General features: G+C 46.4%; 1 protein-coding gene across 3 annotated transcripts in view; it reads right to left on the reverse strand.

The window, feature by feature from the left end:
* NUP160 (nucleoporin 160) overlaps positions 1-27875 on the reverse strand; it is a 62917-nt gene that overhangs the window by 11708 nt on the left and 23334 nt on the right. For 2 of the 3 annotated variants that reach the window (XM_048853952.2, XM_048853950.2), the window contains exons 14-28: positions 27523-27622; positions 23161-23326; positions 22381-22499; positions 22129-22289; positions 14360-14493; positions 13314-13384; positions 11259-11418; positions 10676-10745; positions 7117-7215; positions 6534-6653; positions 4292-4387; positions 4067-4161; positions 2356-2452; positions 2170-2275; positions 1715-1875 (exon numbers count right to left, since the gene is read on the reverse strand). In XM_048853952.2, the coding sequence (XP_048709909.2) occupies positions 1715-1875; positions 2170-2275; positions 2356-2452; positions 4067-4161; positions 4292-4387; positions 6534-6653; positions 7117-7215; positions 10676-10745; positions 11259-11418; positions 13314-13384; positions 14360-14493; positions 22129-22289; positions 22381-22499; positions 23161-23326; positions 27523-27622 (1755 nt within the window). The remainder of the gene's footprint in view (positions 1-1714; positions 1876-2169; positions 2276-2355; positions 2453-4066; positions 4162-4291; positions 4388-6533; positions 6654-7116; positions 7216-10675; positions 10746-11258; positions 11419-13313; positions 13385-14359; positions 14494-22128; positions 22290-22380; positions 22500-23160; positions 23327-27522; positions 27623-27875) is intronic. The other variant, XM_048853951.2, reaches the window with a different exon arrangement.

Consider the following 27875-nt stretch of genomic DNA (forward strand, 5'->3'; position numbering starts at 1 on the left):
ATGAAGTGGATGGAAAGCCTTTTGGAGGACTACACCCAATAAGAACAGCGCACAGCTGAAACAAGCACAGCACACCCTGAATGGGAGGTGAACTTCAAGGCAGTTACCATGGCTACAGGGTTCTGACAATTATAGCATTTGCAGGTTACACGATGGCTTCTGTTCCAAATCAGATTTACACACTAAATTTACACACATGCTCAGAAAGTTCTCCTTTGGGGCTACAATGCTGCCTCTGGTCTCAGCCAAAAATGGATTTCTCTTTTTTCCCCACCCTCACGTACAAAGAAAAGCCATCCATCTGTATGTGTTATAAGGCCGAGGGGAAGAGGATGCATAAATATATTTTTCACTTTTTGCTTCCCAAACAGCTGACGAAAAAAAGCAACTGGGTCGTGTCTAGGCCTCAGCCAAGATGGAGAAAACTGGGAAAGTTTAGAGTTTTGAACTTTTCGGCTGAACATGGTTAGCAAGTATCTGAACATTTTAACCAGCTGGAAGTAGTTCTCCTTGCCCCTTGCGCAACATGGACCTTGTCTAGACAAATGGCTTTGCTGGCATAGACATTTGTTAGACCTATACCAGCCAAAGAGCTCTTTTGCCCGTACAGCTTAGCCCAGGTCCCCGAATGGTATCAGTACTGGTGTGAGGACTCTTTGGCTGCAGAACTGTCTCCACACTGGGGCTTTGGCAGCAGGGCTAGGTTGGTCAGCTTGCAATTCTTTCACCCTGCCCACACTGTCAAAGCTATATGCCGATCAATTTTTCTAGTGTAGACCACACCCTAGTGATGTTATGAAACACAAAAGTTGCCAGCTTAATCCCAGCTGAGTATGATCAAAAGGGGCTGAGAACAGCCCGCTAGACCGCCCCCTCAGTTGGAGCCCTGGTGCTAGCTCCTTCCTCCAGCCTCCAAATACACAGGGTCAGTCCTGTTTGGGGAGAGCAGCAATAGTAGGCATTTGAGATTGGCAGCCACCAGCCTCTAATGACTATGCTAAGGCCCTACCGAATTCACCATTCATTTTGATCAATTTCATGGCCAGAGGGTTTTTTAATTGGTCAATTTCACATTTTCAGATATTTACATCTGAAATTTCAGGGTGTTGTAACCATGGGGTCCCAACACAAAAAGGTACCTGGAGGTGGGTCTGAGCTCTTCCCCCACCCTCCCAGAGGAGCTGTGCAGGTGAAGAGGAAGTCCTGTTCCTCCCCAGCCCAGCTGGGACACACAGCTAGGAGCCTCCACCTGGGGCACCCCAGCAGCTGCAGAAACCTCCGGGGCTGCTGCCCAACCCCAGAGCTTCCTACAGCAGGAGGAGGCACATGGAGGTGGATCTGATCTCCCCCGAGAGTGGCTGTGCAGGGGAAGGACAAGTCCTGTCTCTCCCCAGCCCAGCCAGGACTCACAACTAGGAGCCCCCAGCTGGGGCGCTCCCAGCAGAACAGAAGATATCAGATTTCATGGGGAAGGGCTTATTTCACGGTTCATGAGATGTATTTCACAGCCACGAAATTGGTAAGGCCCTACCTATGGCTGACCTCATGTACTCTATGGTAGCAGGAATGGTAGGTGAACCCCATTGGTGACATCAGAACGGCCTTACAGCCAAAGCACCTTCAGAACAAGAGGGATCGCTGCTAAAAAACCAGGCCCATAGCCAACACTTTGACAGACAGCTTTAAAGCAAGACGAAGGTTCAAGATTTCATACCACTGCTCCGGAAGCCGGCTGCACTATCCATGCGTATTCTGGGCGGATGAGCCGTAAGCAGTTAATGGCAGCAAGATAGCAGTTCCCTTGTTTCTGAAGTCCACGGAGCGTCCGCACCTCCCTGCCCAGGCGCATGCCATATTCAAACATCACCGTCCCAGCTGGGGAAGAAGACGTGAACGTTTCAGCACACAGCAGAATTCTCTTTCCATTGAACTGACTCCTCTGGGAATTTGGCACTGGCTAGGCCAGAGAGACGGGCAACAGTGCTATACCTAGGAGAGCCCATGGCATCTGGACAGCCCCTCCGGGAGGATGGGGGAAGAGATCAGCATACATCATGGGGAGCGCCACATAACAGACTGTGCGTGGACATGATCTACTAGTGCAGCTATACCAGGCCAGGAGAGCACAGTGCCACGATACAAGGGACTAGCGATGTCTGGCAGCCTTACCCTTGCGATAGTTGTGACGGTAGATATGGAAAGCGTAGAGCAGCTCATAGTAATTATGAGTCATCAGGTCTATGGCGCGAGCTCGAGACTCGATTATCCCCACAACCTAAGACACAGGAGACACAGGAGCTTTTCAGCCAGCTTCCACTACACCAGTACCCCCCCGGTCCGCGGCCGGTGAATTACCTCACTATGGAGGTTCACATAGGGGAACTCCACCAGGTCCTGCAGCTGGGAGCGCTCACAGAGAATCACCACCAGCTGGCGCAAACAGTCCAGCTGCCTAGGAAGAGACAACGGCAAAGCTGTTCTCGTGAACTCGGGCAGGCAGGCAGGCAAGGTGCACATCTGCCAGCAGAGGGTTCACAAGCCACGAGAGGCTCAGACTCGTGATGGGGGGGTGAGGACTCCCCATCCCATTTGGGCCCCAGGAGGAAGGCCTGTGTTTGGCTTCAGGCCAAGCTTTTGGGAGGCGAAAGGGGGTGGTGGAGGAGATATTTGCAGGAGGCTTGGCTGGAAGCAGGGAGCCTGGACAGGGGAGCTGTTCTCTTCAAGAACCCTAGGGAACAGAGCTCCTCCTTCCTTCCTTGCCAGAAGGTGAGTGATTCAGGCAGAACCCCCACACTACTGAGTCCTGTACATATACTCCCCCTCAGGCTTATGAATCTGAATGGGGTGGGAAAGCCTCCCACTGACTGGCTGTCCAGTCTCTGCCCCTCTTGGTCCTGTGTTCTTCTCCTGCCAGGAAGGGGCTTCTCGGACATCGGACAGCCTGTTCGGACCTATTTAGCGTGGGCTTATTGGGAGTGTGTGTGTTCTCAAACTATTTTTGCTGGGAACCCCTTTGAAAATATTTCAGATTATGATGACCAGCCCCCGCCATCCCATGCCACCCAGCTCTGAAGGCAGCACCACCGTCAGCAACAGCACAGATGTAAGGGTGGTCATACCATGCCATGCCCACCCTTACTTCTGCACAGCTGCTGGTGGTGGCTCTGCCTTCAGAGCTGGGTGCCTGGCCAGCAGCTGCTGCTCTCCAGCCACCCAGCTCTGAAGACAATGCAGATGTAAGGGTGGCAATACCACAATCCCTCTATAATAGGCTTGCAACCCTCTTTTGGGCTGGGACCCCCAGTCTGAGAAACACTGGCTTATAGCATACCCAGGAATAAACCAGGTTTTGGCTTTCAGGGTGAGAAGGGGGTGTGGCAGCCAGACAGACCCTCGGGTTAACCACAGCCAGGGCACACATTTTTAAACACAACAGTGTCTACACTAAGTGCTAGGTGGGATTTAACTGTGTTAGGCAACCTGTTCACATGATTTAACTAACACTTTACTCACTCAGTGCAGGCAGTGACTTTGCTTGGGAACCCTGGGGATGTGACGGCCTGCAGCTGGGCAACGAGCCCCAGAGCAGGGGCATTTCCCACTGCAGGGGCTCTCCAAGGGCTCTATAAAAGCTGCTAGCTCTTGCACGCTTGCCACAGGTCTAGCGCTCGCTCCATGACACTCGTTGCTGCCGACCTGGACATCATCTTACTGGGTACAAGCAGTACCTAAAAAGCAGCTGGATGGATGGATAAACTGGGGCTATGGTTTCATTGGGGTATACAGACAAGCCTGGCTTCATAAAGCCCGTATTCAGGGTTCACGGTCTAGTTCCCATCTAGCACAGTGCCATGGTGAAAGGATCCAGATTTGAATCCAACAGGCATGAAGCATCCCAATCTGTTTCTTACACTGCACTGAACTAAGCACAAATATCACATCAGAGGGATGGTAATGTTCTGTACTAACAGCTTTCCAAATGGGTGAGAGGTTTCAAGACAGACGCTAAGTGCAGCCCACAGCTCAAACAGCAGAGCAGCAGAGTTGAAGGGCACAAGGATGTTACCTGCTGGAATCTGGATTCTGGGTTAAGGCCTCATACGCTTGGCTATTGTGCCCTAAATCCAAGTGATGTTTGAAAATGCACGTCCTCAAAGTAGCCTAAAACACCAGAGAGCGTAACTCAGTTCAGTCAATATTATCTGTACCAATGAAGATAAATTCTTGGTGCCAGCAATAGCTGCTGCATGGAAAAAACCCAATGTCTCAGCACAAAACAATTAATACCTACCTGGCTTCTCCAGTCATCAGCTGCTTCTGTGATTGCTAGCGTTGCTAACTGGATGACCAGTTCAGGTAAACCAATAATGTCCAGCAATCGCAGGACCTAGAGAGAAGACACACTCTGGTTTGGGATGTAGCGGTGTCTAAGAATGTGGAAAATTTTGTTTTCTTTACCATGAGAAAGTTCTTTCCACACTCACTGAATTCAGAAACAGCCAAAAAGATTTGACTGATGTTTTCAAAAAACACGTTCGTTTTCCAGCAGATGCCAAGAACAAAAGATTTCAAACCCAAAGAGGGATGCTTTGGTATGTTATAAACAGGGGGATTGAATCAAGGCACCGGTGTGTTTCACAGATAGGGACTTTTCTGCAGAATCCAACCCACTAACTGATCTACATCTAAAACTTCTCTCTCTCTCTGTTTATAAGCCCTTATGGTTTCAAAAATTCCCGAAGAACAAACCTGTAAATGCTCTCATTAGGGTGTGCAAACTGGAACAGCAGCAACGAAAGACACACACTCCTCCATTCATCTCTATGGGCATTTGATAATTCAAATGTTAGCACAGCTAACCATTTGATGGCCGATGATTCTAAAAGAGATGTAGCTAACACACTCACCAATCAATCCTGAGCTCCTGCTTACACCTCTCCAGATGCCAAACGCACCAACTGTCCCCTTCTCAGCTGCCACAACCTCCAACCTCCCTCCCATCCACATGGATAACTTATTTGTTCTGTGGTAGCATCCAGGAGCCTGAGTCATGGAACAGGCCCCGCAAGGCACTGTACAGACAAAACAAAGTCTCTGACCCACAACCACAATCTAAGTAGCTACCACAATGCAAAAAGGAGTACTTGTGGCACCTTAGAGACTAACCAATTTATTTGAGCATGAGCTTTCGTGAGCTACAGCTCACTTCATCGGATGCATACCGTGGAAACTGCAGCAGACTTTATATACACACAGAGAATATGAAACAACACCTCCTCCCACCCCACTGTCCTGCTGGTAATAGCTTATCTAAAGTGATCATCAGGTTGGGCCATTTCCAGCACAAATCCAGGTTTTCTCACCCTCCACCCCCCCACACACAAATTCACTCTCCTGCTGGTGATAGCCCATCACCAGCAGGAGAGTGAATTTGTGTGTGGGGGGGTGGAGGGTGAGAAAACCTGGATTTGTGCTGGAAATGGCCCAACCTGATGATCACTTTAGATAAGCTATTACCAGCAGGACAGTGGGGTGGGAGGAGGTGTTGTTTCATATTCTCTGTGTGTATATAAAGTCTGCTGCAGTTTCCACGGTATGCATCCGATGAAGTGAGCTGTGTAGCTCACGAAAGCTCATGCTCAAATAAATTGGTTAGTCTCTAAGGTGCCACAAGTACTCCTTTTCTTTTTGCGAATACAGACTAACACGGCTGTTACTCTGAAACCTACCACAATGCAGTTAGGCACTCTCAACAGAATTCACAGCTTAAGGCCAGAGACTCTCACCTAGCGATTTCTGCATCAAGTCCACAACTGTTTGAGCTAGAGTATATCATTCAGAAAGATACACCGAGTCTTGACAAAAGACAACAAGCGATAGAGAATCTATCACATCCCTAGGTCAGTTATTCCAAGAGTTAATCACCATCATTGTTAAACAGTCATCTTATCCCTAGCCTGCATTTGTCTGGGTTCAGTTTCCACCCAATGGCTCCCATCCTGCTTCCGTCGGATGGACTAGAGCCCTCTGCCAGCAGAAGTCTCTTCCCCACGCAGATCAGCCTCCAAGAACCAAATCACCTCTCAGCCTTTTCTTGGCTAATCTAAGCAGGCTGAGCTTCTGAAGTCTTCCTATAAGGCAGTTTCTCCAGGCCTCAAACCATTCTTACAGTTTATTGAAAGTTGAGGGCAGACTAATAAATTGCATTTAACATGAGACACACTACAAGAGATACTGTGCTGACTTCTTCACTTCCAGGTTTTAGCCAATAAAATCCTCATTTTGTATTTACCTAGCAGCAGCCAGAGATTGCGCCTGAGGGCCTTGCGGCAAAACCTACGTCTACCCTGTTGAGAGGCGAAACATGGCTCCAGTTCTAATGTTGTAGCCTTAATCGGAGAAGTCAGCTTAAATCCAAGTCTTTAGCATGGCTAGGAAAAGGCCTGCCACAAGAAGACAGGCTGCCTTGGCAGCGTCCGCGACCAAACTTTCACAGCAAGTGCCAAGTTGTTGTACTGTCATGGCAGCAATACCTTGTCATAATACTGCAGGCGAGGGGTGGAAGCCATTTCGCCATCCTCAGCTCGGATCAGCCTGTCCAAAAACTCCTCTTTTCCAACTTCGGACGCAGCCTGACAGAAACAGTCCAGAGCCTGGAAGAAAAATTAAACTGCTAAGTACGCCCTTTCTCAGGCAACTGACTCAATCCAGAATACAGGTGAACACGACAGCTTGGTTGTGTGCCAGGCTACGCAGGGTCACCACAGGCCAGTCCATTAGGCCCTAGCTAGCTATGTGTTTCCATAGGTGTCTCAAAGCCTCCCAGGTATTTAAAAACAATTTTCCCCTGCCCCTTCCCAGTCTGAAGGAGGAATAGCTCAACCCGGTTTGTACACTTGCTTGCTCATTTACACTTGTCTATACGAGTGAGTGGGTGTGAGAAAATCAGAGGGAAAGCTACGCTAAAGAAAAGAGTTTTGCATTTCTTTCTGAGCAACACATCATCTAGCCCTAGGAACAGCATGTAAGTGTGACAGCGCAGATCCACACAGCCACCACTGAACCCCGTACATGAAGCAATGCTCCACTCTGGGAAGCAGTGAAGCTGTTTTGTACCTTGTGTCCCTCGCCCATAACAAGGTAACATCTTCCCATCAAGAAGCGACATGAGCCCACGTTCACGTGACACCAGGGCTGCAGCAGGCGAATGTATTCCTAAGAGACAAAGGGCATCCTTTGATCAGACACACAAAAGATTTAACATTCCCTTAACGGTGATTACGAACCAACACACCCCTGTGTTCCGGCAAGACAGTCCCTGTTTTACCAGAGAAAAACTGAGGATTTCAGCTTTGGATTCCTGCAACGTTACTTTAGTGGCACGCTGTAACTATAGTACTAAGGGCACCAGGGTGACTCCATGTTCTGCTGATCCTATTTCCAGATGTCATTTGCAAACGAGGAATCTTAATAGAAAGTGTGAGGTGTGTTACAAGCAGAGTGTGTAGCGAGAACTCTAGTTAACGGCACCTACGTGTTTCTGTTCCAAAGGGCCTTTTTCAGGTGCTTGTAACAGTCACACACCTTTTGGACAGATCTTCTGGGCTGGGAATCTCCACGGGAAAAATCCACGTGAACAAAAGTGGTTCCATGACTTTCAGCACAAAGGTGATGGGGGAAACACACACACTTGCCATCAGTAAATGACCTAATCTGAACAGCTCCAGCTTCTCAGTGGGAGGTGACAGGAATTGGAAATTTAGCATTTGAACATGCCCCACATCAGATGGGTGCCTCTGGAGTGTGGGATGAAAAGCCATTTTGATTTGGCTGAGTTAAAAGGGGTCAACAAATATTTGATACAAGCTCACTTCTAATAAGGGTTTAACAATCTCCCTCTGCCCCACCAGCACCATGTATGTCTATAGAACAACCCCTTGTCACATTCACTGTGCAGAAGGGCTTAGAATGAGGTATCTGGCACACAGCACACAGGTGGGTCAGAAGGAGCCCTACTTCAATGCACCCAGCACAGGGCCAGCTGTCTAGCACAGTATTCCCTACCCTTTTCAGGCTGGCAAGCCTTTCAGTCACAAATTTTTGCATTACATTTATTATAAAAGAGTAAAAAAAACACATCAGCGATAGCGACAGGTCTATGTAATGTAATGTATTGGCGTGCATGTTTCAAGAGGTCGGCAGAGGACATTTGACCTTGAGGGGTCAGGGTGTGCGGCAAGTGAGGGAACCAGATTGTATAACAATCTAAAGCAAAGACTAAGTCTCATGGCCTTCCCCCCACAACTTGCTTTGTGGGTCCCCTGGGGCTCACGATCCACAAGTTGAGAAACACTCTTTTAGCAAACAGTGCTAAGTCTCTCTCTTTCCTATTTCTCCTTTTCACAAGACAAGGTTACATTTTAAAACTGTGCTGAAAGAACGTACATTTGAGGCAAAGGTAAGGGGATGCTGGGAAACTTCGCTCTGAACCCTTGTGCATAAGCATCGAAAGAATGTAGCTACATTGTCACTTATGTTCTACCTACCTATGGTACTTACCCTGCCCCCACTATTCTAGTATCAGACTGTTCCACATCTAATGTTCCAGATGGGAACAGAGGCAAAGATACACTAAGGGTCTTGAACCTACATCTCCCAAGTCCAAACTAGCCCCTAACCACTAAGCCATCCTTCCTGTCTACACATTGGTCCCACAGCACCCATCCCTCATTCAGTGGAGTCAGGGAATCTGTCTCTTATTTTGGGTAACAGTCTATTTGTGATCACCAGGATGTAAATCTGGAGTAAATTCATTGAGGTTGCTCCAAATTTACATCCATATAAACCAAGATTACATGTAGGCCTTCGGTGGATGGAGTAGAAGGTTGCAGGGGGGAGGGACAGTCCACTTAAACAGTGGACAAAAATAAAAGTTGAACATCTTCCTGCTGCCCTTCCTGGGACATGAATAAGGTAGCAGCCCTGCAGGAAAAGAGTGTGTGTGATCATGCAAAGACCGTACCATAACACAAATACAAGGAGGCAGAAATCAGGTGGCACAAAGAACCTTGCCATTTCCTGAACTGAATGCTTTGCAATTCTGACATTCTTTTAGAAAGTTTGAATATATGGGTTTTCGTACATAAACTGCAGCAGACCAATCCCTGCCCCAGGTGCAATCTATTTTGTACACACACTGCAACACGCTGATCCCCGTCCCCAGAAATAATCCATTTCGGGGACAAAGAGCCTGTTTATGTCCTACTAAAATGTACAAGAGAAAATGTGTGGCATGAATAATTCAGTAGCAATTGACCTTCAAACTCACTACACTAACATTTTCCATCAGTGTGCAGTGAAAGAAACATGCTGTTTTTCAGTGTAGAAGAGTAAAAAAATTCAGAGTTATAGCACCAAAAACTGAAAAGAAAAAAAATCCCTTTGGCTAAAGAGCATGAAGTTATAGTTCAGAAGATAAATCTGAAAACTGAGTAATGCACAGAAACACGCCTGGAAATAGTAGCTCATATTGAAAACAGTTTCTCATTCACATTGCTACCAAACCGCTGAGAGAAGCAGGTGGTGGAAAGTTTGTTTATCTGACATATTCTGAATGCTGTGTTTGGCTAATGGGTGTGCTCAGTACATCGCTCCCTGACTGAAATTTCAGTTCTCCAAATGGGCTCACAGAAGTAGGCTATGCCTGCTCTTAAAGTTAACCTGTTTACCTTGTTGCATTACAGACAATAGTGAGCCTCATGATGTAATACCTAACAGGTGCCTGGAGATTCAGATTCCTGAGTTTTAGTCACACCGCTGCACAGTCACTTGATCAGGCTCCAGAAAAGGGAAAATGCTACACACCTACAGCATCTCACCTTAGAATGGGACCTGAGACGCAGAACTCCCCACCAACAAACTGTACAAATACAGCCTAAGGCCTCCTTTCTGGGCTTTGCTGAAAATAACTAAAGTATTAAACTTTTGTGCACATCAACTTCAAATACTTCCTGCACAGTCTGTGCTGTATAATACAATTTATTGACATTTATCAAGGAGCTACTCCCAAATATCACTAAATTCTTAACCTCTGGCTGTCTCTTATGAGTGGTGGAAGAATGTGGAAGATGTTTAATTTTTTTTAATATTATATGTGCCACCTGTTTGATTGTTACTGTGTTTCCCCCATGGTTACCAGGTGTTAATTCCAGCAGGAGCGGACAAACATTTTTCAGAGCCCTCCAAGTACTTATACTTAAAAGAACAATGCGGGTATCAATCCCTTTGACTTACTTCTGTGGTTGGTCCTAGAGGGGACATCCCAGCCAGGATTTCATCCCAGGGCAGGTGAAGGCAAGAAGCCTGTAAGCTGAAAGGGGTGAAAGGTGCTAGCCCTGAACTGTGACAGTTTGGTCTTCAGATGCAAGAGGGACTGAGAGAACATCCATGTGAAACCTTCCTTAATATACTTTCATATTAGGTTTTCTCAACCCCCACTAAGCCTGTCAGGTTTTCTTACCCTATCTGGTTACAAAGAGGCTCTGTGATATGCAAGCCAGTTTCTGGTATCCAGTTGTTCTCTCCCCCCACAGGATCTTTGCTGGTTGCAAGAGTAAGCGGATCAGACACCTTGTTAGAGAGAGAAAACCATTCGCCATGTGTTAAGAATGCTTACCTGTAGCTGGGTGTACTGACAACTGCCCATCAAACATTCTGGGAAGAGGAAGCCAGGATTACTGGGCCATCTGAATATTAGATAAGGAACGGGGCAATTCGTTCGTTGTCAGGGAAGAACTTCAAGAACAGGCTTGAAATGTGAAAGCCTCCGGTGCTCAGAGTTCACATAAGTCATTGTTCTGTAACAGGGTTTTCCCATCTTAGACAAAACGGGTAGTCCACCTAAGTCCATCATCTCAGAGAACACCCCCACACCTCCATCATGCATCTAAGCCAAATGTTTCAAACCTGGGGGCCTAAGGTTAAGGGTTTAGAACCCATGTGTGAGCACCGAAAAGGTGGCCTGATTTTGAGAAGTTCTGAACACTCACAAATCCTACTGAAGAGGACTGGAATCAGGTCACTCTTACTTAGAGGTCTAAATATGGATTCAGGAGCCCAGAATTGAAGCTTTGGCCTCATTAATTGTGAGACACTAGACATGCTCTCCAGGGAGACGTGTGTCTATTTCCAGCTTCAGGGTACTGAGCAACATTCAGTTACAGACACACCCTCACTCTGGCTTAATAATTCAAGGATACAAGAGTGGCAGGAGATCAGCAGCAATTGCAGTAATCAGATGAGGCCAGTTCAAACTAGTTTCACTCAGAGAGGTATTAGGCTGGGAGAAGAGGTGAGATATTATGTGTTTTCTGGCCACTTCCTGAAAAAATAATTCCACAATCGTCTGAGGGCTGGAGACTTTAAAAGACAAATGAAAAAAGGGTTGACAAACTACATACACACAGCTTAGTAGACATAACCTCTTCCTAGCCAAATCTGTATACTGTGCTCATCACAAGGGGTCCACAGGCTACTTATACACCCAGCGTTTAATACTCTAAGTGGTACGTGTAACTCTGGGGGTACACAGAGGTCTTCCAGGGAGTACATCAACTCATCTTGATATCTGCCTAGTTTTAGCACAGGCTACGTAAAAGCATTAGCGAAATCAGTGCAAACTAAAATTTCACACAGACAATGACTTGTTTATACTGCTCTATATGCTATACACTGAAATATAAGTACAATATTTATATTCCAATCAGTTTATTTTATAATTATATGGTAAAAACGAGAAAGTGGGCAATTTGTCAGTAACAGTGTGACTAAGACACTTTTGTACTTTTATGTCAGATTTTGTAAGCAAGTATTTAGATGAAACTTGGGGATACACAAGACAAACCAGACTCCTGAAAGGGGTACAATAGTCTGGAAAGGTTGAGAACCACTGCTCTAACACACTGAACCAATGTTTCTGGATTACTCTTTAATATCTCATGGATTCAGACTTCAAGGTCAGATGGGACCATCATGATCATCTAGTCTGACCTACTACACATCACAGGCCACAGAACCTCCCTACCCTCTCCCGTAATAGTCCCATAACCTCTGGCTGAGCTGTTGAAGTCCTCAAATCATGATTTAAAGACTTCAAGTTACGGAAAATCCACCATTTACTCTAGTTCAAACCAAACAAGAGAGCTCCTCCTCCTGTTGCTGGGATCCAGGAGTCCATAAGCTCAAGTTTCATTTCTACTGTCTGGCATTCTGTGCCCTCCAACTGAGCAAGGCTTCCCTTTCTACTTAAAGGTTATACCAGCTGGAAATAGAACCCAGGTTTCCAATACGGCAGACCCAAAGCTTAGCCATTTGTGCGTCAGGCTCCTTCTGATGGACAGTGTGGCTAATACAGAGCTATGCTGTCTGCAAAATGGGGTTATTCAAGCACAGTGTTTCAGTGTTATGCATCTTCCTCTAGACAAGAGGCTAGACCACATGTATGATGGGATAACATGATTTTGGCAATTAATTGATCTTTAACCATTCATGGTAAATAGGCCCAATGGCATGTGATGGGATGTTAGATGGGGTGGGAACTGAGTTACTACAGAGAATTCTTTCCTGGGTATCTGGCTGGTGAATCTTGCCCACATGCTCAGGGTTTAGCTGATGGCCATATTCGGGGTCGGGAAGAAATTTTTCCTCCAGGGCAAACTGGAAGAGGCGCTGGGGGTTTTTCGCCTTCCTCTGTAGCATGGGGCACGGGTCACTTGCTGGCGGATTCTGTGCACCTTGACGTCTTTAAACCATGATTTGAGGACTTCAATAGCTCAGACATAGGTGAGAGGTTTTTCGCAGGAGTGGGTGGGTGAGATTCTGTGGCCTGCATTGTGCAGGTCAGACTAGATGATCATAATGGTCCCTTCTGACCTTAATATCGATGAATCTACTCCTGCTGCCAGTTATTGTAGTTAACCATGTGGCTTGAGTGGCAGAGGTAGAATGGTTGAACCCTCCCGATATGGAAGGGGCTTTACAAACACACAAACCATTTCTCATTTTCTAAAAACGTAGGAAATTACATACAAAAAATACATTAAAAGAGCCTTATCTAGGTCACAAAGTCACAGGAAATGCTTGAGTGGAGACTGGCTTTACTTTAGCCACATAATTTTTGTGGACCACAAGAGAGTGGGTGATGAACATATCGAAAGATAAGCCCCTTGAAACTGGGCCCCAAGAACTTGGCCCCCCAAAAATCACGGGCTTAAAGTCAGAATTAAGAGCTGAAGACCTTGTAGCACATCTCTTACCTAGTTTATGTGGTGTTAAGGCTGAGGTGTCTGTTAACTCCAGTACAGATAAGTGCTGCAGGTTGGATTCCCTAGGGGAGAAAAATCTAGCTATAAAGAGAGACAAGCACATCCTGTGTTACACATTCCAGCACTGTCCACATGGAACCCAACTGGTCACTGAAATGACCGGGGTGTGAAACCTTGCCACTGCACAGCAAAGACAGACTCAGTACCCAAGGGAAAGTCAGAAATCCAAAATGCTTTGGATATTTTCAGTGTCCATTCACAATGCAGCTGGAAAGAGAAACGATCATTTACAGTTGTCAAAGCTACTCTGCGTCAGTCCAGATTCTCAAATATGACTGCTCCAGACCAACAGATGGAAAGAGCAACTCACTTTTCAATGAGTTTTTATTGAACAGTAAAAACCCAATCACTGACCATTATACCAAAATTACAGTACAAAAATATAACAAGTTGGGAATCAGGACAGGAAGAGAACAAATCAAAGGTGGGAGGGAAAAATCAAACTATTTTGTCAGTGTTTCATATGTATCTAGACACTTGGTATTTCACAAAGTTTTACTTATCAAACCTAATATAGCTGCCTAAAAGCAGCTTCCAACAAGTCTCACAGGACTTATCTGTACAGTGTCGGGAGGGGAGGGGGGAAGCTTTTGTTTGTCTCTTTGTAGAATTCCTAAAAAGAAGCTTCCAGTCCATCCACCCAGGAAGAACCATCTCTGACATAACATGGAAGCACTTCAGCTGCGGGGCACAAATCTTTCAGTGAGAACAGAAGTAACGGAACATTAACAATGAAGTGACCCTCCTCGTCCCTGCAAGAAGAAAGTTAGACCAAGGATCTGAGTTGACCATAGTCTCTTAGACTTACAATTAAGACTCTCTTATCACCCAAAGAGAGGTATTTTCTTTAAGATTCTTAGAATTAGAACCCAAGATGATGTCTCATCTGTTCAAAGGGCATTTCAGACATCTCAAAGGATTTATATGAAACCTATCAATCCACTTTGACTAGAGAGATTGGGAACACAAGCACTTACAACGTGTCGACTGGAACATCCGATGCCAAGCACTGACTCGCCCATCTGATCAGGTAATAAGACAACAGCAAAGGAGAGGTGCGATGCAGCAGTTCCTGCTGAGACTGGAACAGCTGGCCCCCTCCCAGAATCATCTGTAAGGAGACCAAAGCAGCTAGCATTGTAACTGAGGCCAGGGATAGCCAACTGCTTCAGCTGAGACAAAACAAAAGTGACATTACAAAGAGTGTCAAAGGTCAGCATGGGGCCCAGCCTTGCTAGCCATTAGTGGTCACGTAGCGTATGCTAAACGGAAACAGGACATTTGCATTCCAAAGCATTAAACAGACCGGCACCAAAACAACAAAAGCTGCATATTCATTTTGTTTCATTACTTCAGTGCAAGCTGGTATGCAGCTCAGTCCTTACCCAGGGCCTGGGCCACACAGTGAAAGCTTAACACAGAGGTAAGGCTACAAAGATCTGAAGGGCATGAAGTGCAAAGGGGGGAGAGGAGCTGTTCCAAGTTCCACAAGGGGACAGATAATAAAATTTTCTGTTAATTATGAAAGGGAAATTTGAGGCTGAAATTGGTCTTGTTACAGAGGCAGCACCTCTCAGGCTCTCAATAAAACTACATGCAAGTTTTTATTGGTATATTTCAGTTGGGGAGGGGGGCGTTAAAAATAGTTACATCTGTAAGAGCCCTACAGTAGGCAGTGTGAAGGTGCCTTATATGGATATAGTTATTCCCCTTCCTATATGTGCATAGCTATACCAGTGTAATGCTCCTTTATACTGACATGAGATAGACAGTTTTCTTCATCAAATCGTCACTGAACCAATTTTAGACTTGGTTTTAATAAGTCTGGTAAGCTGGTCACAGGAATCAATCTTGGACTAAGCGTTCACAAGTTGATTCAGGTTAAATTAAATGGAATGATGATCAAAACCAGGTTGTCAACCCTGGCTTTTGATTTCAAAAGGGCAGACTTTGGGAAATTAAGGGAATTAGTTAAAGAAGTCAGCTGGACTGGATAGATCAAAGACTTACATGTGGAGGTGGTTTGGAATTTCTTTAAATGAACTATACAAAAATTATCTGCAATTTGCATCACAAGCAAGGGGCAAAAACTCGTAGTGAAACCCTCCAGACCCAGCTGGATGAATAACCACCTTAAAGGTTTTTAAGAGTAGGCCAGCAGCCTACAGGGAATGGAAAACGAGATTGATCAGCAAAGAAAGCTACATCATAGAGGTTAGAAAATGTAGAAATAAAGGTACGAATTGTTACCTATCAAGCTAAATTAGCTCTTGCCAAGGAAATTAAGATACATAAGATGTCTTAATTATATAAAAAGAATAAGGAAGGATAAATTTTGGCCACTGTGCAGCGTGGATGAGGAGATTAAAGGTAATCTAGGTATGGCCCAAAATCTACAATGAATACTTTGCCTTGGTTTTCAGTAAGGGGGATAATGTGAAACATGGGCATGAAGGCAGGATGGCTGATAGAGATGGCCACAGTTGAGGTGGAAGAAAAATGTAAAGAGCTCAATGTGCTCAAATAAGGGCAACTGGATAATTTCCATCCCAGAATACTTGAAGAATGGCACATAAAAAAGAAGCTTAAAAGAAGTGGAAGATTGGACAAATGACCAGGGAAGAGTATAAAAATGTTGCTCGGGCATGTAGGAATGAAATCAGGAGGGTCAAATCGCACCTGGAGCTGCAGCTAGCAAGAGATGTTAAGAGTAACAAGAAGGGTTTCTTCAGGTATGTTGGCAACAAGAAGAAAGCCAAGGAAAGTGTGGGCCCCTTACTGAATGAGGGAGGCAATCTAGTGACAAAGAATGTGGAAAAAGCTAATGTACTCAATGCTTTTTTTGCCTCTGTCTTCACAAACAAGGTCAGCTCCCAGACTGCTGCGCTGGGCAACACAGCATGGGGAGTAGGTGGCCAGCCCCCTGTGGAGAAAGAAGTGGTTAGGGACTATTTAGAAAAGCTGGACGTGCACAAGTCCATGGGGCCAGATGCGTTGCATCCGAGAGTGCTAAAGGAGTTGGCAGATGTGATTGCAGAGCCATTGGCCATTATCTTTGAAAACTCGTGGCGATTGGGGGAAGTCCCAGATGACTGGAAAAAGGCTAATGTAGTGCCCATCTTTAAAAAAGGGAAGGAGGAGGATCCTGGGAACTACAGGCCAGTCAGCCTCACCTCAGTCCTCGGAAAAATCATGGAGCAGGTCCTCAAGGAATCAATCCTGAAGCACTTACACGAAAGGAAAGTGATCAGCAACAGTCAGCATGGATTCACCAAGGGAAGGTCATGCCTGACTAATCTAATCGCCTTCTATGATGAGATTACTGGTTCTGTGGATGAAGGGAAAGCAGTGGATGTATTGTTTCTTGACTTTAGCAAAGCTTTTGACACGGTCTCCCACAGTATTCTTGTCAGCAAGTTAAAGTATGGGCTGGATGAATGCACTATAAGGTGGGTAGAAAGTTGGCTAGATTGTCGGGTTCAACGGGTAGTGATCAATGGCTCCATGTCTAGATGGCAGCTGGTATCAAGTGGAGTGCCCCAAGGGTCGGTCCTGGGGCCGGTTTTGTTCAATATCTTCATAAATGATCTGGAGGATGGTGTGGATTGCACTCTCAGCAAATTTGCGGATGATACTAAACTAGGAGGAGTGGTAGATACGGTGGCAGGTAGGGATAGGATACAGAGGGACCTAGACAAATTGGAGGATTGGGCCAAAAGAAATCTGATGAGGTTCAACAAGGATAAGTGCAGGGTCCTGCACTTAGAATGGAAGAATCCAATGCACCGCTACAGATTAGGGACCGAATGGCTAGGCAGCAGGTTTGCAGAAAAGGACCTAGGGGTTACAGTGGACGAGAAGCTGGATATGAGTCAACAGTGTGCCCTAGTTGCCAATAAGGCCAATGGCATTTTGGGATGTATAAGTAGGTGCATAGCCAGCAGATCGAGGGATGTGATCATTCCCCTCTATTCGACATTGGTGAGGCCTCATCTGGAGTACTGTGTCCAGTTTTGGGCCCCACACTACAAGGATGTGGAAAAATTGGAGAGAGTCCAGCGTAGGGCAACAAAAATGATTAGGGGTCTGGAACACATGACTTACGAGGAGAGGCTGAGGGAACTGGGATTGTTTAATCTGAAGAAGAGAAGAATGAGGGGGGATTTGATAGCTGCTTTCAACTACCTGAGAGGTGGTTCCAAAGAGGATGGTTCTAGACTATTTTCAGTGGTAGAAGATGACAGGACAAGGAGTAATGGTCTCAAGTTGCAGTGGGGGAGGTTTAGGTTGATATTAGGAAAAACTTTTTCACTAGGAGGGTGGTGAAACCCTGGAATGCGTTACCTAGGGAGGTGGTAGAATCTCCTTCCTTAGAAGTTTTTAAGGTCAGGCCTGACAAAGCCCTGGCTGGGATGATTTAATTGGGGATTGGTCCTGCTTTGAGCAGGGGGTTGGACTAGATGACCTCCTGAGGTCCCTTCCAACCCTGATATTCTATGATTCTATGACATGATACTGCTAGTCTGGTAGCAAGGATTTGTAATACATCCATCTAGTTGGGGGTAGTACCATATGACTGGATGATCTGTAACATTGTACCTCTATTATGAAAGGGAACAATTGATCCAGGCAATTACAGCCTGTTAGTCTGAGCGTAGAATACAAAACTTTAGAACAAATTGCAAAGGAATGAATAATGAAATTTATGGAGGTAAACCGAAAAGGAGACGTACTGCAACACAGGTAGATTGTGCCACACTAACCTGATTTCTTTCTTTGAGAAAATAACTGATGTTTTAGAGAACAGAAAAGCAGAAGATCTAATGTACTTACACTTCAGTAAGGCATCTGAGTCAGCATCATATAGGAAATTATTAGTTAACTTAGAGAAGACAGGAATTAGTACAAGAACTGTAAGAAGAATAAAGAACTAGGTAAAGCAGTGGTTTTCAAACTGGGGTATGCGTATCCCTAAGGGTACACGAGTTCTCATCATGGGGTACATGTGATGGCAGACAACTTGGCAATCTAACCATAAATATATTATGAACCTATTTCAGATGGGGGTACATTGTAGATTACATTATTTGGAAAGGGTTACGCAGTCTAAAAAGTCTGAAAACCACTGAGCTAAAGGGAGAAAGTCAACAGGTTGTGTTGAAAGATGAACTATCGGACTGAAGGGAGGTTACTAGTGGAGTTCCTCAAGGATCCATCATGGGGCCAGACTTTATTGAATATTTTTATTAATGACTTTGGCACAAAAAGTTGATGTGTGCTAATGAAATTTGCTGATGATACAAAGCTGGGAAGCATCAACAATACGGGGGAGGACTAGAATATTATACAGGAAGATCTGGATGACCTTGAAGATTGAAGCAAGAGAGATGGGATGAAATGCAATAGTATAAAGTGTAAGGTCATGCACTTAAGATCTAATAATAATTTCTGCTACAAGCTGGGGGCTCATCAGTTGGAAGTGACAAAGGAGGAGAGACCCCTAGGTGCATTGGTCAATCACAGGATGACTATGAGTAGGGCCCTACAAAATTCCTGGTCCATTTTGGTCAATTTCACGGTCATGCAATTTTAAAAATAGTTAATTTCACAGTTTCAGATGTTTACTTTTGAAATTTCATTGTGTTGTAACAGTGGGGGTCCTGATCCAAAAGGAGACCAGGCGGGGACACAACCCCCCCACGGGATTTCCACCCTCACTTCGGCGCTGATGCTGGCAGGGATGCTGCCTTCAGAGCTGGGTGAGCAGAGAGCAGCAGCTGTTAGCCTGGTGCCCAGCTCTAAAGCTAGAGATGATGACGGTTGGGGTTTTTTCCACCTTCCTCTGCAGTGTGGGGTGTGGGTCATTTGCCAAGATTATCTGGGTGTATCTCTTTATCATTTCCCTGCCATTGTGCGGGCCTCTGGGTGCATCTCGGTCCCTCCAATTCTTTGCCTGTGTCAACTAATAGCCTAGTCTCCTGAGGGCTGTAATATTTGGGTCTGATGTCGGTTGTTAGGTTTAGTGCCCAGGCGCTCGGTGGTTGTTGGTGATTTGTGATACAGAGGAAGTCAGACTAGATGATTTTGGGGAACCTTCTGGCCTTAAACACTATGATATAACTACATCCACATGTACTGCTTTAGCTATCCCGACCTGGCTGAAGTGGTACAGCTTTCCAGTGCAGAAAAGGCCTTACTCTTCAGCCTGCTCAGTTCAGTCTCTTCCACTGTGATGGAGAGCTGGGGAATAAATGCAAAGAGAGGGGAACCTGCAGGTGGTGCTGTTCGGGAACAAAGCACTGAAAATGCTGCTCCCCTACACAAAGAAAGGGATTTGCTTGCTGCTGCCCTAGCGCACAGCACCATAAGACAGGAGCACGGGATTGCTGCTTTGTTTTGTGATACAGGAGGGCCAGGGAGCAGTGGGAGTGCTAGAGGGGAAATATATAAACTCAAGGCTAATTAAGGTGTGGTTCCCTGTAGACTAGGGAAGGTGGCTGCATGTTAATTGGAGCACCTGCAGTCAATTAAGGCCCTGTTAGGAAACTAATAAAACCCCCTGCTTCAGGCAGACGGACGAAGAGAGGACCGGAGCTTGGAGGTGTGCTGTGAGACTTGGAAAATCAGAGAACTGAAATAAGCAAATTTGCGGATGATACTAAACTGGGAGGAGTGGTAGATACGCTGGAGGGCAGGGATAGGATACAGAAGGACCTAGACAAATTGGAGGATTGGGCCAAAAGAAATCTGATGAGGTTCAATAAGGATAAGTGCAGGGTCCTGCACTTAGGACGGAAGAACCCAATGCACAGCTACAGACTAGGGACCGAATGGCTAGACAGCAGTTCTGCGGAAAAGGACCTAGGGGTGACAGTGGACGAGAAGCTGGATATGAGTCAGCAGTGTGCCCTTGTTGCCAAGAAGGCCAATGGCATTTTGGGATGTATAAGTAGGGGCATAGCGAGTAGATCGAGGGATGTGATCGTTCCCCTCTATTCGACATTGGTGAGGCCTCATCTGGAGTACTGTGTCCAGTTTTGGGCCCCACACTTCAAGAAGGATGTGGATAAATTGGAGAGAGTCCAGCGAAGGGCAACAAAAATGATTAGGGGTCTGGAACACACGAGTTATGAGGAGAGGCTGAGGGAGCTGGGATTGTTTAGCCTGCAGAAGAGAAGAATGAGGGGGGATTTGATAGCTGCTTTCAACTACCTGAAAGGGGGTTCCAAAGAGGATGGCTCTAGACTGTTCTCAATGGTAGCAGATGACAGAACGAGGAGTAATGGTCTCAAGTTGCAGTGGGGGAGGTTTAGATTGGATATTAGGAAAAACTTTTTCACTAAGAGGGTGGTGAAACACTGGAATGCGTTACCTAGGGAGGTGGTAGAATCTCCTTCCTTAGAGGTTTTTAAGGTCAGGCTTGACAAAGCCCTGGCTGGGATGATTTAACTGGGAATTGGTCCTGCTTCGAGCAGGGGGTTGGACTAGATGACCTTCTGGGGTCCCTTCCAACCCTGAGATTCTATGATTCTATGATTCTAAGGGGGACCCTACCCACTAGGGGAGGGAGACTCCCTTCCCCAGCATCTAAGGACTGCAGGTACCCCACCCAAGGGGGAAGAGGGTAAGAACCCGCAGGGGTTGAGAGGGGCTGGGACTCAGAGTGAGGAGCAAACCCAGACCCCTCCCCCACTTCCCTCCTTTACCACCTTCGATGCCCCAAGAACAGGGGCAAGGGGTGGCATCTTAGCTCCCCGCCAAGAAAAGTGCAGGACCCACCAGACTAACATCGGCCATCTTGTCACAGTTTGCACCAATGAAGGCAAAGCATGAGGGGTGAGGGCAACAAAGGCCTGCCTGGCCACATCTCAACAGCCTCCGGCATCTGCAGGAAGAGAGCCAAAGCTCCAGCTTAAGGCACCGGGGCAGATCAAGATCCTGAAAGCCTAATGGCTCAAGGATCTATCAATATCTGATGGGGTTCAACAAGAGCAGAGTTCTGCACTTCGGAAGGAAGAATCCCATGCACTGCTAGAGGCTGGGGACTGACTGGCTAAGCAGCAGTTCTGCAGAAAAGGACCTGGGAATTAGCTGGATATGAGTCAGCAGTGTGCCCTTGTTGCCAAGAAAGCCAATGGCATATTTGGCTGTATTAGTAGGAGCATTGGCAGCAGATCGAGGGAAGTGATTATTCCCCTCTGTTCAGCACTGGTGAGGCCACACATGGAGTATTGCGTCCAGTTTTCGTCCCCCCACTGCAGAAGGGATGTGGACAAATTGGAGAGAGTCCAGCAGAGGACTGGGGCACATGACTTACAAAGAGAGGCTGAGGGAACTGAGATTATTTAGTCTTCAGAAGAGAAGAGTGAGGGGAGATTTGCTAGCAGCCTTTAACTACCTGAAGGGGGGTCCCAAAGAGGATGGAGCTCGGCTGTTCTCAGTGGTGGTAGATGACAGAACAAGAAGCAATGGTCTCAAGTTGCAGTGGGGAAGGTCTAGGTTAGATATTCGGAAACACTATTTCACTAGGAGGGTGGTGAAGCACTGGAATGGGTTATCTATGGAGGTGGTGGGATCTCCATCCTCAGAGGTTTTTAAGGCCTGGCTTGACAAAGCCCTGGCTGGGATGATTTAGAGGGTGTTGGTCCTGCTTTGAGCAGGGGATTGGACTAGATGACCTCCTGAGGTCGCTTCCAACCCTAATATTCTAGGATTCTGTGATAATAGGTTTCTGGGCCATACTCACCGCATCGCCTAGCCTCAGCAACAGCTGCTGTAAAATCAACAAGTCCCGGCAGATTAGAAACCGGGTGGTGGCCATCTTGCACACACCCCGGCATACCACAGTCACTGCTGTGCCACTACCATAGAGCTGAGAGAGGTTCATTCGCACATTGAGGGGCTGAGCTGAAAGACAGGATAAGAGTGGAAACCAAGTCAACTGCAACCCCGAAACCACTACTATCTTACTAGCCAAACTGCAAAGGTTGTGTCATACCACCTCTTTCTATTTCCACCTCTGTCTCATAGTCCATTTCCCGGATCAGCACACCAATGGCATGGATAGGGTTTCTGATCTCCTGCAGCTTACTGTGAATATCTTCCATCACATTCTCTCTGTAAGGGCAAACAAAATTCACTGGCACCAATGTATGTAATGTCAACAGACCCCCTCCATCAGTGACCCCCATAGTAAGAGATCCAGAAGTGAAATTGGTCTGACCACATATTGTGGAGGGGGAATTCCCCTCCACTGTAATAAAAAACATCTTTTTGACCCATGAAGGCACCATACTCACGGTGAATCCACTTGCTCCTCTCCTACCCACTCTGGAGAGGAATAACTTGTACTTGGCTCAGGATACTGATGCTCCATGAGTTGGTGTGCAAGGATCATTCTAAAACCAGCTAGCTGAACCTCCCTAGCTATCTAGAGACACTTGCTTTCATGTTGTGAAGAAGACTATCCAACTCAAAATTGAAGCTCCTGTTTCTGGACACCATGGCTCAGAATTCCTCGCCACTTTAATCATCACTGGAGAGAGTTTCCAAGCATCTACAGGATTTAGGAGCACAAACCCACTGAAAGCCAATTATGACACGTGCTCCAAAATCCTTTAAGTGCTTGGAAAATCTCCCACTACGGAGCTAGAATTCACACATCCTGAATCACACTTAGAAGACTCCGGTAAAGGGCTGTCTAAGGCTAACTCTGCACAGACAATTCGCGCATTCATCTTTTTACAAAGGATGTACGTTACACAAAGAGTTCCCTTACGTGTCATTAGCTATCAAATCTTCCAGGATCTGCTCTGCAGCCTTCTCTGGAGGCTGAAGGCGGGAGCAAGCCATTTCCATGATGAATGCCATTTCCATTGAAATAGATTCTCCAATCAGCCGAAGGCACTGGACAAGGCACACAACATCGCGAGACATCTCCAGATCTGCAGTGAAAGAACCTGACTGTACTCTCATGCAAATTGTTTCAAGGCAAAACCAAGTTAGTTCAGCTCATTTCATAGGAAAGCTTCTAGCAGCAAATTTGCCCCAGCAACACAAGACTCCATCTGACTCCATAACTAACTAATTAGATAATTATAGGCTGACTACACAGAGGAGCTGAAGGTGGTAAGATATCTGTGCAGTTTTGTTTGAAAACCGGTAACAGGAAATTTCCCTTCAGCCTTCTCCAGTTACAGGAGCTGGATGAAAATAAACTGAACAAATGGGGAAAACATGCCTAGAAAATAAAAATCACAGCCAGACTTGGCCTCTCATACCTTGGCTCCATCCATTCAGAACAAGGATTCTGCATCCTTAAGCAATTTCCCAGCATCTTGTAAGGACCAGAGATAGCACATCCACAGACCTGTTTTGTCTAGCATACCAAGAACAACCCTGCAGTCTCTAATCTAATGCATTTTTAAAAACTCTTAACTAAGGAACAGGTATCTCTAATCCAGGCCCATGACACCTCCACTGGCCCAGCTGTCAGCACTGGGAAGAGTCCTATTGTACCTTCCATTAGGAAACACTTATGTTATTCGCAAAAAGAAAAGGAGTACTTGTGGCACCTTAGAGACTAACCAATTTATTTGAGCATGAGCTTTCGTGAGCTACAGCTCACTTCATCGGATGCATACCGTGGAAACTGCAGCAGACTTTATATATACACAGAGAATATGAAACAATACCTCCTCCCACCCCACTGTCCTGCTGGTAATAGCTTATCTAAAGTGATCATCAGGTTGGGCCATTTCCAGCACAAATCCAGGTTTTCTCACCCTCCACCCACCCCCCCACACAAATTCACTCTCCTGCTGGTGAGAGCCAAGCTGGGCTTGGTGGAGTGGGCGGCGTGTGGTGCGGGGAGCGTTAACCCCAGAGCTGAGGGAGGAGGGGAAAGGTTTGGGCAGCAGCGGGCGCTGGCGAGCTCGTGGACTGGAGGGTGCAGGAGGAGGAAGGGCCAGGGGTTGAAGTGAATGCAGTGTTGTTGCTGCTGCTCCGTAATTCTCTGATGGAGACACTGGTGGGCAGCGCTGGGCTCGGAGTCTCCGTCTCCCCAGTTTTATGCTGGTCTGACTGCATTTAAGTCACTGGTGTGACAGTGGAGAATCAGGCCCCTGGTGTGCACCTTATCGCCTCCGAGGACACCACCCTGGTTCTCCCTTCGGGCAGGACCTGGTGAGCTGCCTGCTGGGCTTGCTCTTGACTCAGTGTAGCTTCTGTGATGGAGCTCATGGGCCGAGCTCAGCAAAGCCCTGTGCTCACTTCCCTGGAGATGCACTGTCTGTAACGAAATCGGCATCGCATCAATTCCAGGTCTGGGAACGTTCCAGGTGTCAGTGGGTTTGGTGAACGTTGGAAAAGCCTGATTCCACTAACTCATACAATGAGTCTGTAGGCTGTGGATCCAGGGGGAGGCAGGAAAGCAGGGTCGCTGTGGATCTGAGGGAGGCAGTGACCTCCGGGGGATCTGTGGCAGCGGGACAGGGTCACTGTGGATCCAGGAGAGGCAGTGACCTCAGGGTTAGAGCACCAGAAAGCCTGCTGTGCCTGCAGCACCCAATGGGCGATGTATGGGCCTGATTTTAATGCAGGTCAGGCTGCTGGAAGCCCCTTTCCTCCACTCTGGCCCGCCCCTCTCGTGGGCCTCTGGATCCCTGCTACAGCCAATCCCTCCCTCCAACTGGGGGCAAAGGGTCGGGATGAGCATACAGCCTGGCATCCGTAAACAGCGAAGTGCATAACCCTCTCATAATGCCAACTATCCCTTTGCTCTGGTGTATCTTGGCTGCCTCTGCCTAGCTACAGTTCTCTGCAGTGAGTGATGTTATTCCTCTGTTCTACATCTTCACGTCATACTGTCGCTTAGACAGGTTTGTGGCTAGTGCTTCAAAATGGAAGTTTCCTGTAATGTTTTTGTAGATCTTTTCCCGAGGAGGAGAGAGAATCATGGATCTGACCTGGGATGAGCTGAAAAAAGAGGTGACCATAGCTGTGGAAAACGAGGTGAGGTTTCCACTGAGTGTTTTATGACGACAATCATCACTGTGGTATCTTAGCTCCACAGGTAGAATTAAAGACTAAATCCACAGATGACCCATGGCCTAACTTTCTTCCCTGCTTCCCCCAAAGCAGTTGCATGGTTTAAAAAAAAAAAAATTCCTTCTCACTACCCACCGTAGACCTGAAGCACCCTCCTGCATCTCAAACCCCTCATCCCCGGTCCCATTCCATAGCCCACGCCCCCAGCCAGAGCCCTCACCCCTAACCCCCACCCCAAACCTCTGTCCAAGCCCTGAGCCCCGTCTTACACTCCGAACCCCTTGGCTCCACCCCACCTCATGAATTTTATTATGTGCACCGATATGAAGGTGATGTGTCTCACACAGCCTCCATACTGGGGCATGTAACAAAATTCATTCTGCACATGGGTGGGAAAAATTAGAGGGAACACTGGTTTCAGTTATAAACCACTGTTGCACTTAAAAGCTTTCAGAAAATCATCACTACTGATAAAACTATCATCCCTGATTTGTGTCCTAAAGGTGACTTTAAATATTTGAGAAAAAAATCGAACGTTAGCAATTTGAAACAAGCAAGGGGTAAGACTGCTAGGTTGGTGGGAATTCCTTGGATTTCCTGAGCGTCCAGCTTTGCTTCTCTGAATGCACTGAAGCTTTAGTGTCTGTGAAATCTGAATTTGGGCAGCAGGCAAAATAATTTAAATTCAAGGCAAATGAATATGGATGTGTGGTAACACAATGTTTCCCAGTTCATCACCAGCACATGCATAAGTGGACACTGAGCTGGAACTTTGGCTCGGCCAGGTTGCACATCATGGAATATTTTCTATTCCTGTTTTTCTGGTTAAATATGTAGCTCAACATGTATTCCAAGACACACACAAGGCAAGCTGTTGCATAGATAATATTACAATTAGAACAGCAGCTTTTACATTCCAGAACTTTCAGGGGTTGTAAAGGTGAAACCTGAACATCACATAGGCACCGTTTCAATGTAAATACGCAGAATACAAAAAAAAACCACATTAAAAGAAATTAAGCCTACATCAGACAATGTCAGAATGAAAGTTGCCAAAGTAGGTAAGGAACAAACGTTCATTCTGACCTGTGAACCCAGCCTATCAATGACAGCTCATAAAAGAAGGTAAAGTGAAGAGCCCAGCAGAGTGGTACAAACCAGACGTTTTAAAGTTGATTTTTGGGGAGAAGGGGTCTTCAAGGCCCTTGGTGGTCAAAAATGGCTAAGGCACAAGGCCAGGATGATGATGATAATACAGGAATGCTTCCTTCTATTACGTCACCACATGTTTTGACTGGGTATTTTTAACAGGACAAGACTGCCACTTTTTCCTGGACATGGATCTCCTGGGCATTACTTGGCAACTTGCAGGAAAAGGAGCAGCTTAGAGGACAGGGCATGATCTTTGTAATCACGGCTGCCACCACACCATTAGGACTTCCTTACCCTAATCCTAAGGGGCACAACCCAAGCAGACCAGGCTACAGATACATCTGATGAAGTGAGCTGTAGCTCACGAAAGCTCATGCTCAAATAAATTGGTTAGTCTCTAAGGTGCCACAAGTACTCCTTTTCTTTTTGCAAATACAGACTAACACGGCTGTTCCTCTGAAATCTAAAAGGCTACAGAGAGGGACCCATATGACATCTCTATCAGGTTAAGCTGAACCCCGACCACACCTGGGATGTGAATCCAACTTTTGGGCATTGGAAGCCAGTAAGAGGTGTTCAAAGAGGCTGCATCCCCAGAGATAGCAAAGCATGCGCCCAGCGCTGGGGGCTATGTTATGCACTGACTGAAGGTTAGAATTCCACTCTTTGATTTTCTTGAACTAAGTAAGTCACAGCAACATTTTATCCTTAACGCACGCACAAGTGGTTTTCAAGTCTCCAGGCTTTCCAAAAGGGAATCTACCACTAGGTTGAGGCTAAGCAGGGGAAGTTTCAACCCAGACAGCTTCAGAAAGATCTGAGCATGTAAAAAAAGAGGATTAGCATGGAAACGTCTACATCCTTAACTACAGAGCTTGTGACACGCATGCTGGAATTTCCTCTACAGTGGAACAACTTCCCCAACTTCCCTCCCCTTTACCATCAAAGATAGTGCTGTCATCCTCAGTCAACAGATGCTCATCAGGCAACAGATACAGATGATCCACCAGGGAACAGGGCACAAGGAAAGACAGGAATCCCTGGAAAAGTGAAAGATACAACCATCGTTCAAGTCTCAGTTAGGAAAATGCCCTGGAATCACTTAAGGAACTCCAATGGTAACTCACTACATTCAGACTAGACCGGGGTGGGCAAACTTTTTGGCCTGAGGGCCACATCTGGGTGGGGAAATTGTATGCAGGACAATGAATATAAGCCTGGGGCAGGGGGTTGGGATGCAGGAGAGGTGCAGGGTGCAGCAGATGACTCAGGGCAGTGGGTTGGGGTGCAGGA

The sequence above is a fragment of the Caretta caretta genome, chromosome 6, assembly GCF_965140235.1.
Source record: "Caretta caretta isolate rCarCar2 chromosome 6, rCarCar1.hap1, whole genome shotgun sequence".
In the NCBI taxonomy this organism is placed as follows: domain Eukaryota; kingdom Metazoa; phylum Chordata; order Testudines; family Cheloniidae; genus Caretta; species Caretta caretta.